At 42.0% G+C, this 12,056-nt stretch overlaps 1 protein-coding gene across 4 annotated transcripts in view; it reads left to right on the forward strand.

The window, feature by feature from the left end:
• Window positions 1–11,734, forward strand: part of JAKMIP2 (janus kinase and microtubule interacting protein 2) — a 71,671-nt gene extending 59,937 nt beyond the window's left edge. For 2 of the 4 annotated variants that reach the window (XM_064458197.1, XM_064458199.1), the window contains exons 20-22: window positions 306–371; window positions 1,954–2,026; window positions 7,489–11,734. In XM_064458197.1, coding sequence (XP_064314267.1) covers window positions 306–371; window positions 1,954–2,004 — 117 coding nt within the window. In that variant the 3' untranslated portion in view covers window positions 2,005–2,026; window positions 7,489–11,734. The other 2 variants (XM_064458198.1, XM_064458196.1) reach the window with 2 other exon arrangements.
• Window positions 11,735–12,056: the final 322 nt, after the last annotated feature.

A 12,056-nucleotide genomic window follows, 5' to 3' on the forward strand; every position in this document is an offset into this window, starting at 1 on the left:
ATCTATTTAACACAGGATTAATATAAAATAGATAATAATAAACAGATCCATTATTGGTACTAATTTACAGTATTTGAGGATACAGTCATATATGCAGTAGCGTATTTTGAGCAGTTGTACATGTGGTAAAGTTGTGGTTAGGCGGGGTTGGTGGATGGAGTCATAGTACAACACCAGATTATCCCTGCCAAAGAAATGGATTTGTTAATTCCTAGGCTTTTGGAACTTGGAACATTAAGTTACCTGTTCAGCAGAGCAAATTTTCTGAGAATTTAGTCTAGGTGCTTTTCTTTTCTGATTTCCAGAGGATCCGAGATTTAGAAGATAAAACTGACATTCAAAAGAGACAAATTAAGGATCTGGAGGAAAAGGTTGGTTCTGTTACACTTCTGAAGCATGCTGATCAACTTTTTTTGATAGTAATGATGTAGTTCTCTTGAAATACATGACCTTTATGTTTAGGTGAATCGGCTGGACCTGTTGGTGGTGTTCTCCTGTGCTTTCTTTACAATTTGTCTTTCAGTGTATACAGACTTTAATCTTAGAGTCTCCTCTGCAACATTTCATTTTAGGAACTAAATGCCAAACACTTTTGATTATGGTGAATGATAGTGTACCAAGTGATGAAGCCCTTACTTGGCTGTTAAATGCTGGGTTGGTAGACAGGTAATACTTCTCTTAAAAGCAAGGTAAGGCTAGCAAGTAGGAAGGACTGAATGAAACTGTCCTTATCTGGTGGGGCTGGGGAACTCGGGTTCTGGTGCTGTCCTCTTTACTGAAGCCTGTAATTAACTATGCAATATAAATATGGTACCAGAATCTTGCCCCTAAACTGAACTGTCAAAGAACTATATGTGCACATTCTTTATATATACTACATACGCGCACACTCTCACTCTCTCCAAAATACGCGGTGCATTTTTGTGGTGAATAAGGCCAATTCCGTCACATTGAGTTTTGCCACTTGTAGGTTGGTTAGATAGGATTGTTGAAAAAAGATCATAGCCTAGGCATAGCATACTGCTACCAATACCATCCTTTCTAGAAATGCCAGGCTGGTGTAAGATGCATCTCCAGTGGTAACCCTGCCAAGAAACTTCTGTTAGTAAATATCAGTGTCCATGTGTAAACTATAATATGAATTAATGGCTATGTTAGTAGAGTGACAGTAGTCTAATGAGTCCTTTCAGTTTATATGTATATTCCTAAAGTGAAACAAGTGAGCATAATGCAAAACTTGATACCCATAATTCGTTCTGATTTTCTGCCGATATTTTTGTGATACAAGGACTCACTGTCTTCCTGATATATATAACCTAGAAAAATAACAGATGATAATCTGTGATGAAAATAAAAAAAACAACCACAAAACAAAACTTATGCCATGGTCAAATGGAAACCTTGAATAGGGGACTTCTTAGTATCAATTTTCAAAGAGCTTTCAACTCACAAAAATTCACATCTCAGAAGACAATTTATTCGTGATTAAAATGTGACATCCAAAAATTGATTACTAAACATTTAATGGTTAGGGTTTGATTATTATGTGTGTATGCATGTATATACATATATATATACATATACATACATATTTTTTTTATTTTCCCAGGCTATTTCCAGCATGGGTTGCAGGCATTTTCTTTTAACGCGTTTACAAATATTACCCATGCTATTTTGTATATTCAGCTCTGTGACTTCAGTCAGCCCACGGTGGTTCATAGTGACAGTTATACCTCAGGCTTTCAGTATGGTGCTAATTGTAATTCATCACCAGAATTAATGGGATCTGTTTTCTAAGCCTGGGCAGTGGTGTGGTACTTGCAGAAGTAACTAGGGAAATACAGTGGGTTTTGAATACGTCGTTATTCTAGTTGTCCTACAGAGTGCAAAAATAATTGATGCTTGCAGTGCCATGACCTTTAGTTTTTATACCCTCTTCTTTTTCTTCTGCAGTTTCTATTTCTATTCTTGTTCTTCTCTCTTGCCTTTATTCTTTGGCCTTGATGTCATTGTGCCTCTTGGAAAGGTAAGACTATTTATTTCCTCAAAGCTAGCATTTCGTGTGCAGAGCTGAGGAAGACATCCTTGCGTGTTCTTGTGTATGCCTGGAGTCAGAAAATTCAGCAGGTTGTTGTCAGTTTGTAATAGCTCACAGTGGAGTGTTGTCACACTGCTCAGTTGCCACAGGGAGTTGCAGCCAGACCAACACTGTCCAACATACTTGTGAGTGAGTTGCCAAAGCTTGCTGGTGATACTATGCGATTCAGAGTTCTAAAAATAAAAGCTAACAAGAATTTCACAGTATCAAATAGCCAAGAGAATTGCAGGTGAAATTCAATGTTGATGTTTGCAACCTGATGCAGATGGAAAACAGTTAAAAATCTCCACCATATACACACCATGATGGGCTCAGGAAATAGATCGGGAGGTTATAACAGGTAGAGCTCGGTGCCCAGAAGCAGGAGAGATACAAAAAAGGGCAAGGAAGGATAATCAGCTGCCAAGAGGCAGGAAGAGGGAGACAGAGAGTGGGAAGGATTTTTCTAGCTCAGAAAGCGAGACACTGTTAAATAGAGATATGGGAGAGGTCTAGAAGATTTGTCATAGAGTGAATGGATAGATTGCTGTTGTTCACAGTCTCCTCCAGTACAAGCATTTATCATGTAATAAGTTTAAAGTAAACAAAAATTGGAAGTTAATGATGTAGGACATAACGGAGTCTTTGCCACAGCAGTTAATGATGTTGGATGTAAAGAAGTCTTTGCCACAGCATGCTTGGCAGCTGAAAGTTCAGAGTTCAAAAAGCAACGTGAAGATGGGGAAATAAATTGGGGAACTATAATGTGTGTGGCCTTTTCCCCTCTGTGCCTAGCTACTTTCAGAACCAGGCTGCTGGGTTAGGAGGATCTTTCTTCTGATCCAGGATAGCAGAAGAATGTAGCCTAGATAATGTTATGTTACAGACTCCAGAACATTTAATGACGGGTCAAAATTTTCTGATTTGGGGACAGACCCACAACACTAAATTTTCACTGTATCTCCTGGCTCTGGCTTGAGCTGTGTCAATGAATAAATTCTTCTGCCCTGCACTTGAGGCAAGCTGAGAATACAGTTGTGTGTGAAAGATGTTTTTGCCGTGCCCTTCCACCATTTGTACTAGCTCAGCCTTTGCTTCCAAGCACAATGCAAGGTATTGATTATAACTAAGTGGCATGGCACCGGTTTGGTGGGTTTTCCTTTTCCCTCTAAGGAAAAGCCCCCTACTTCATGCTTCATTTTGTTAGATCAAGGATTTCTTTTGCAGTTTTGTGCTGATGCAGAGATAACTCTCAGAATTAGCCACATCAACTGAAATCCACTGCCTCCTTGGCTGCCAGACCTCAAAATGAATGTTTTCATGGGCTGAGTCAGCAATATACATGAAGGTTGGGCTGAATGGGGAATGAACCACAGGAAAGAATCAGAGGAATGTGAACAGATCAGTGAAGACGGCTCCTGTAAACAATGGCCAATATCATTATAGAGTTGCTGCTGTTTAAAACATACTGCCTTGGTCCAGTGAACGTTAAACAGATTAAGCTATGACTGCATACTTACTAACGTTCCTGCCGCAGGATTTCTGGGAACCATGACACAGCACGGCAGCTATGAGATGTTTTGAGTGGCTGTGACTGGTAAAAATTTGATTTTACAGTTTCTTGCTTATTCATAGTGGGGAAAAAATCAAAAGGGCTTCTGAAACAGCCAAATTATGTATAGCCTAATTATAAGAAGGCAAAACCTTCACAGTACACAGTAATAGCAAAAAAAAATAAATCTTGCATTTAAGTTGCACCTTGAAAACTCACAGGAACTGATAGTGACATTTGCAAGAACCTGTCTGCATGAGTTTCTCCCAGTTGCCTATACTGTTGTCCTTTTTTCAGTTTCTAGCACAGCTATGATAAAGTCCTTGTGAAGCATAATGAGGAAAAACTGGGGCAATAAGAGGTTCAGAATTTTCTGTATATACAGTTTGCACCTACATTTTCTACCTGTATGGGATTGGTTTTCTATTGAGTGTTTTCCTCTTCTAGTGCAGCTACAGAATTGGTAAGAAGTTTATACATCCTAGTTTTACCAATGCTGGTATCAGCTGTGGTGGAAGAAAAATAAGAAACGGCAGGGTTTCTTATTTCTTTGAAAATGTGCCTCAAAATATATCCTTTGCTCGGTTTAGGTCACCCTGATTAAAAAAATGTATTCATGACATTAAATTACTGAACAGATTTTCCTAATCCCATCTCTCTTTAAGATGGAGCACCCAGTAAAGACTTTACAGTAGACCATGCATCCCGAGAAATGCAAATTAAAATTTTCATTAATATTTGAACTCATCAGGAAATGTTGTCTTCCTCATTTTTTAAATGGTTTTTATTTTTGAAATTTTTTTTCAGAAGCTTAAAAAACCCCTCAGTGGTAGATGCAAATGCCAAAAAGATCCACAAAAATGCATAAAAATATTTTTTGTTTATTGATACACCATTTTTCATTAGAAAAGAAAAAACATGAATCACGTGAAAAATTTAATCCACCTGTAACTGAACTTAAAATAGGAAAACTCTAGTCCCAGGACAAATATGTCAGTGTATGCTTCCTGAGGCTGTAAGCATGGTTTTGGTATGCCAGCACAGAAGAAAAGGATGGTGAACTGAGAATTACAGACATGGCATGGATGAGTCACTTGGCTTTCCAGGAATTGCAGGTATCTGCAGATAGTACCACTGTCTGTTGAAGTAAGCATTTCCCAAAATAGAAAAAAACCCTATTATTCTGACATCAGAATTCCAGCAGCGCTGATTAACTCTGTCTTGGAGCCTGTGAAAATCTCAAGTGCCTTGTAACATTTCAGTGTCTGCATGCGAAGAAAAAATGTGTTTTAACAGCCTCAGGATTAGCTCTACAGTGTATTCAAAGGCAGACTGAGTTCTTTGTTGCAGAGGAGCCATTCCTTCCCTCTTCTCAAAGCAGGAAGGAGAGAAGACACAAAAGGAGAAGAATCAGGACCATCAAAAAAAATATAATAAACCCTCCACATTTGCTGATAACACTTATACCCTTTCGGCCTAATTTGAGGGCAGATTTTTGCTGGTTAGAAAAGCTAATGGGCTGTTTGAGGTCAGAATTCTACATTCCTCCTAAAATTCTAGCAGATTTATTATTCTTCTTCACTTGCAGTCATTCTTCTACCTGCATGTGGCTGCTGTGTCGTATCTAGCACATGCTCTCTGCTAATTTAATGCACTCCTCACTGGCATGTTCATCGAGTAGGACTAATAGTCAAAAGAAACGTAAGCATTGTCCGTTCCCTTTAGGACTGGCAAGATGGACACAGCTGCAATGAAACCAGAGCAGCACTGAGGCCAATTTCATTGCTGGGGTTTTACATAGATCCCTTAGGGACCATGTCAAGACTTCACTTCCCCCACTCCTCCCCTGGCCCAGCCTCCTTCCATAGGTTTTATGCTTATTTTAAACAACATCTAAGGTTTAGCAGGTGTAAATCCCTGTGGTGTAACTTCACTGAGCCCAGGAAGGCTGCTTTAACTACAGCACCAACATGAGAAGGGTCTCGCTCACTGGATTCACTGTTGCTCCAAAGAGGCTGGCCCTGGGAGCGCACGAGGGTCTAGCTCGAATGACTTGTGTCTCTACTCTCCATAAAGAGGACGGGAAGTATCAGAGAGAGCTGAAATGTGCTGTGCCACTCCTAGGACCACCCACCAGAGAATGATTGTTTTGCCTTTCCCATCCTGCTTTTGCATATTTGGTTATGAATGTCAGGTAGGGAACATGAAGATGGATTACTGTGAGCTGAATGGCAGAGGAAGTAGCCATGACCGTGGTGGAGATACAGTGACATAGAGAAAATCTTATGGGCAAGGTGTGTGTGTGTGGATATATAAACACAATGCTTTTTCAAAGGACCTGCATTGCCGTGCACTCCTGTGAACTGTAAAGACAGCTGCAGCAGGCCCAGCATCACAGCAAGCACGGTATCAGTAGAGTGTTTTACCAAGGCAAGCCACTCTACAGGAGCAAAGCATCAAGTCTTGTAGCAGTTCCTCCAAAAAAAAAAAGGCAATGGGAAGCAGCTGTTAGTTCCTCATCCCCTGCCTGATCCCCATCTTCATCCCCTCCATCTCCCTCCATGGGATCCTTACCCCTCAATACCCGAGGGGAAGTCTTGGGACAGAAGCAATATGGGAATGGTGTTGGCAAGATTGAGAGGGATTTTAGCAAGGTCATATTTTCTGAGGCTGAAATACAATGGAATCAGAGAGAATAACTAACATTGATTTTGTGTTTCCCATTCACTTCAAAAATCACCTGCCTACCCAGGTGACTTTGATGTTTGAAGTAACTCAGGAAGGGTGAGCGTGGCCTGGGGAGTGTGCCATCAGCATTTCTGGTTCTGAGAACTACTGAGAGATACATCATCAGGGGGAGCTTTGCAAGATTGCTTAACTTGCATCCAGTGGAAGTAAAACAAACTTTGTTAACCTTATCATAAGATACTTCAGACAGATCCTTGATGAAACACAGAAAGCACAATACATCCTTGAAATGTACCTAGGGAGCTGTTTGATGATGAAAGGTCTCTGGTTTTGTTCATGCCTTGCTGCAGTTTATCCTTTACCGACCTTTTAAGTAGCTGAGAGCAAACCACAGTGCAATTGCAGATGATACTTTCTGATTTCTGAGAGAGTTAGCACAGCACTCACTGCTGTACTTTTCAGATCAGGAAGGACAAGCATGAACGTGCAGCAATACATAGTATCCCGACCAGCAGCCCGCTAATTCCTGTTTACGTGGAATTTTCCTACCGGCATTTTTTCCCTGTGCTTGTGAATATACACATTCACGTGTTTGCGATCACATAAGGAAGCCTGGTCTGTGTGGACTTTGCGCTCAGTGGATTTTACCGCTTAGGCTTGAACCCTGAGAGAACAAAACAAAATATGCCCTTTTTTCCCTAGTTTCAAACCTGAGAACTGCCATTCTTTTCGCTAGGTAGGGAAGGCTTCCTTGGAACAGGAGCAGTCTGTGTTTGCCTCATTGCTGCGTTAGCCAAAGTTCTGGGGTTGCCCTGACACCACAGGCATATCACCTGCTGTCACGTCTCCTGTCACTGGTGAATTTTGGGCAGCTTTGGTTCAAGAGTTACTGAAACTGGTGCGTAATTACTCACCTGAAGATGCCCATGGGGACTTCTGTGGACCGGGGGGCTGTACTTTGTGGGGTTAAATGGACAGGCTTGGCAAAATCCCAGAATTTTCACAAATTTCTTTCATATGGACAAACAGAAACAGTTTAACACAGGTAACTAAGAACAGACCTTTTCAACTTCGATTGATAGACTGCATCTTGTAACTGGATAGGCAGGCAGAGGAAGTTCTCGCCTATCTGATACAGATGTTCTTTTTTTTTTTTATTATTTATTTTTAGAGTGCCCGACCACACAGATAAGTCCTTATAAAGGCAAATGCTTCCACCCCCCTGATGAAGAGAACATTGTTTACACCTATTTTAAAAAGTATAAAAATGAACAACCTGTAGCCAAGACTGCAATCACCTTGTATTTTAAAGCCATCACTCAAGATTTGTTACTGGACAGTTCCTGTCTAAAGCTATGATATATGCTGCATCTAATGAAATTCTATATGTTGAAATTATAAAATGGGAAGAAAAACAAACTGTGAACTTACATTTCTTAGGAAGAACTTAAAGGGAAGGAGCCGCTTTCAGCTGATCAAGTCAGTGTGTCTTGGGCATGGAACCAGAGTTACAACAGAAGAATCCCTGCTGTGCAGGGCAATTGTTTAAACGTGACACTGTCATCTATGAATGGGTCAAAAGTTAACAGGACAGAGCAGGAGAAACACGAGCTGTGGAGAGATGCTGACAACAAAGCATTCAGTTTGAACTGTCTGGCTTTCTCGCTGCAGGGACTCCTTCTCTCCCTCTTTGGTTTTAACCTCAGGAACAAATGACAGCTGCAATGTGGGGGGAAGAAAGGAAAAACGCAATCTGGTTTATTGCAGGATGGGCAGGACAGGGCACCATGTTTTGCACTTGAGATCATAATAAAGTACCGCTCTACTCGGCAAAGGAAGGGAAGAAGAGGGTGTCTGGTGTAAGGAGGATTTCTGACAGAGTTGTAGCCTTATCTCTTTTCACCCTCCCTCCTTGAAGAACAGCCTCTCTATTGTCGGATACTTTTCATGCTCTTTAAAGACTGCCATTGAGATAATGACTATACTTGGGCTTACTATTTGAATAATACACAGAGAATCACTGGAATGGACTTACAGAGTAACTTCTGAGAAAGAAATATGTTGGAGGACAGAGGGGAAAAAACCCAACCCCCTTCTCCGTGTGGTACGATCAACAAAGCGTCAGCTTCCAACTGTTTTGTCCCAGCTTGGAACGAATGTTTTGGTTTGGCTTGTCAGACTGACTTTGTGAGCTGGCTTCCTGATCAGTGACACATACACCAAAAATGGGGAAAAGCTGTGTGAACACATCCCTGTTAGAAGTAAGAAGTATCACTAGTCTGTTTAGATTTTTCCACAGTTAAGAATAACTAGAAGTAGTTTGCATTCAAAGTGTTACTTACCTCTCTACTCACAAAGCCCGGAACCCAGTCCCGGCGTCTCCCAAGGCACCACAGGCCCATGCCCCTGGGGTCAGTAAGCAGGGAACCCTGAGGAGTGTCACAGCTGCAGCACATGCTGCGAAGGTGCCGTGCCTGCTGGGAGCAAAGCAGCCAGCTGCACCCACCTCCCCGTTTCTCACTGATGTGCTGTGTGAGCTAGGTACGACAATGTACTGCTCTGCGCCTCTGTTTTCATTTCCCTGGAAATGGAGTCATGTCCGTTCAGACTTCAGGTTCCTGTGGCAAGGCTCTTTATTTGAGCTGTGTCCTCCATGATGGAGCCTTAATTTTAGCTGGGAGAAATGGATGCCTGTGTTACAAAATAGAAAACTGAGGGCCAGAATACAGCCTGTGCGTTACTTGACCTTCAAAACAGAGCTCAAGTGTACCATCTTACGCACACAGACTTTGCCCATCAGAAGCTTTAAAAGTGCTTTACAAAGAGTCTCTCCTTTGCTTGTTTATTTTTACAGATGAAGCAACTGAGGCACAAATCAGTGAAGGAACTTGCCACAGCAACTCTGCAGGTCAAAAGCAGTTCCTCAGCCGTAGGAGGGATGAAGTTCCTCTAGTATCGAGGATGCCTGCCCCTCACCGATGTGATTTGGCCAGAATAGCTTTTAATTATTAATGTCCATTCACCCAACTGGATTGCAATGCTGGGCTCCATTTCTCCACAAAGACTCCTATCATCCTCATTTCTTGCATGCCCTGAGATTGTTTTAGGCCTTTCATCAAAGGTTGGAAGCTACAAGCAAGTTATTTTTTTCCTGCTCCTTAAAATTCATTTAAATTACAGAATGACCCCATCTCCTTGAAGCAGTGTGTTTCAGTCGGGGGGTTTACTGAATTCTGCACCAGCTGTATGCTTGTCGGTTCATTTTTTTAAAAACAGGCTTGTAGGCAGGTATGTTAAATGAATACAGGTATGTTGCATGCTCTTTGTTCAAATTCTTCCTTCCCCCTCCCCCCCGCAGAAGAATCTGTGGATAAGGCTCACCTAAACCTACACGTACTTTCCAAGAGTGCTGCTAGCAGTTCTGTCCCGAAGCTCTGGAGTCAGGCTCTTTGAGAGTCTCGTCCCACACCTGTGACACCTTGAGATCACTAAGCAACCTTACAACATCTTGTTAGTCTCAAAAAGGAGGGTTTCCTCTCTGGTTATTCCCTCTTCCCCCCCTCACTCTTTTTTTCCCCCTGTTGCAGCACCAGTTCATTTCACACCACTTGGCTGCAGTGTGCTGCAAGTAAACATAGGCTGGAATCTGTTTTCCCTAGCATTAGGGCCAGCAATTAAAACATTGAGCTCTTCTTGTGGAATAATGAGCAGCACCTGTTTCCCATGATGGTGCAGTAACTTCCGCCTCTGCTTTGGTTAAAAAAAAAAAAAAACCAACAACAAAAAAAGGAGGACTAGAAATGTTTGTTTCAGGCAGTCACAGGGAGGGTTCATGGCACAGACAGAAATATCTAGTTTCAAAACACACCTGATCTGGTGGCCGGCTTCATCGTTTAGGGCCCGTGAGCCGTGTTGCGCACATCTTATTTCTCTCTTTTGCTTCATTTCCCCTCCCTTACTCTCACGTATACATATGCATGCAGGTGCTCCATTTCCAAGGGCTCGGTGCGGGGTGGAGGGCGGTAGACAGTCCTCAGCTTATCTTGGTCTGCAAACTTTTAAAAGATTGCTCTAGTCCCTCCGGAGAGCTGAACAACAGCTGCTTTCATCTCCTTGCAGCATAAGCCGTGCCTAAAACACACTTGCTGATAAGAGTAATACAAACTTTCTGCTGTCAGCTAGGTCAAAATGAGTTTGATGTTTGTGTATATATATATACACATGTATCTATATATATATGTATATGTACATATATATACATATATATATGCATATATCTATGTATTCCCTGTTGTATATAGTAAATTGTTGCTATAGCTTATGAAAGTATACTTCCAATCTGGGTATGGGGAACTGAATCTAGACTTGTTTGGCTGCCACAACTGGTACACTCCTTGTGGTTTAGTTTTACACCTTGTGGGCAACTAGCTTCTGGACCTATTTTTCTGGGGTCGCCCCCCTGCTCTGCTATGAAGCTGTTTATCCAGGGCTTTCTGCTGTTCCTGACGTTCGCTGAGGCGAAGTATTGAGAGTCCTCCCTCAAACTAGTCACTGTAGCCAACCTCCCCTCCCCAAAGCCAACCAGCAAGATAAAAACAATTTGTGCAGCCTTTAAGGATGGCAGATATAGCCCTGGATTCCTCCCATCCATCCGTCCTAGGCTGTAGCAGGACTACCAGCACTCCAGGCTACCCACACCATCAAAGCAGTAGATGAGCCCCGTCATGTAGCGCAAGTCAGCTTGACCAAAATCTGACCTGCTGCTTTTCCTCCACAGACCAAGTCAGGAAATTTTGAAGACTGCTCTTTCAGTTTAAGCACTTCAGATGAGGGCCTAGTTAGGTGAGATTAATTTAGGCAGTTGGGGTTGCAGAAAGAAACAGGGCTCCTTGCAGTATCATCACCCTGGCTCACAGCCCCATCCTCTCCTGTTGATGTGCCTGGAGGACCATGGAGACTTGTTTGTAGATGTGCTTAATTTTCCAGCTCCCTGCCCTTACCTCAGCGGGAAACATCCTCTGGAGCCCCAAAGCTTTCCGTTCCATGGCGCCCTGTGAGGACTGAAGAGGCCGCGCTCTCCTCGCTAGGGCACGGTTCAATAAACAGCCACACAGTTGCTGGTGATTCAAAGGGTTTTTTCTTTTCCCCTGCCCTCCTTCACTTCAGCACCTGTGTGTTTTTATATATACACTTTTTGTTCCCAACTTTTTTGGTGTCTATTCCAGAAGAGAATTGTAAATGACTTAGCAGAACAACCCTTTGATAAACACTGGACATGTATCTGTACTATATGTATTAACGTGTAGAAGAGAATCCTTATTGTATGTAAAGTTTTATGAATGGTTATTTTTTAATTTATGTATTTAATATAGGATTCAATGACCTCTGGTGTTTTAGTTTGTATAAAAAAAATAAAACAGCAGCATTTTTAAAAAAAATAATCTCACTGTACATTCATGGAGATATTCAGCCTCTGTCTGCAATCTGTTCAGAGGAGCCACGTTAAAGCTGAGCAATGGAGACACCTTCCTTGCCTGCTCTCTCCCTGATGTTCTTGCAACCCAGGGAGGGGCTGGCTGGAGGCTGGCCCATACACAGCACACTCTGCAAGATAAATCTATTAAAAAGCTTTAATGGACATCCTGAACTAATTAGCTGATAAGGGGAAGGCAGTCAGCTTTCCCAGCATGGGCTCAAATCTTAATTTATTGTTTTTCTGCTAGGCCTGCGCAGCAAAAA

The sequence above is a fragment of the Phalacrocorax carbo genome, chromosome 8 (assembly GCF_963921805.1).
Source record: "Phalacrocorax carbo chromosome 8, bPhaCar2.1, whole genome shotgun sequence".
Classification (NCBI taxonomy): Eukaryota; Metazoa; Chordata; class Aves; order Suliformes; family Phalacrocoracidae; genus Phalacrocorax; species Phalacrocorax carbo.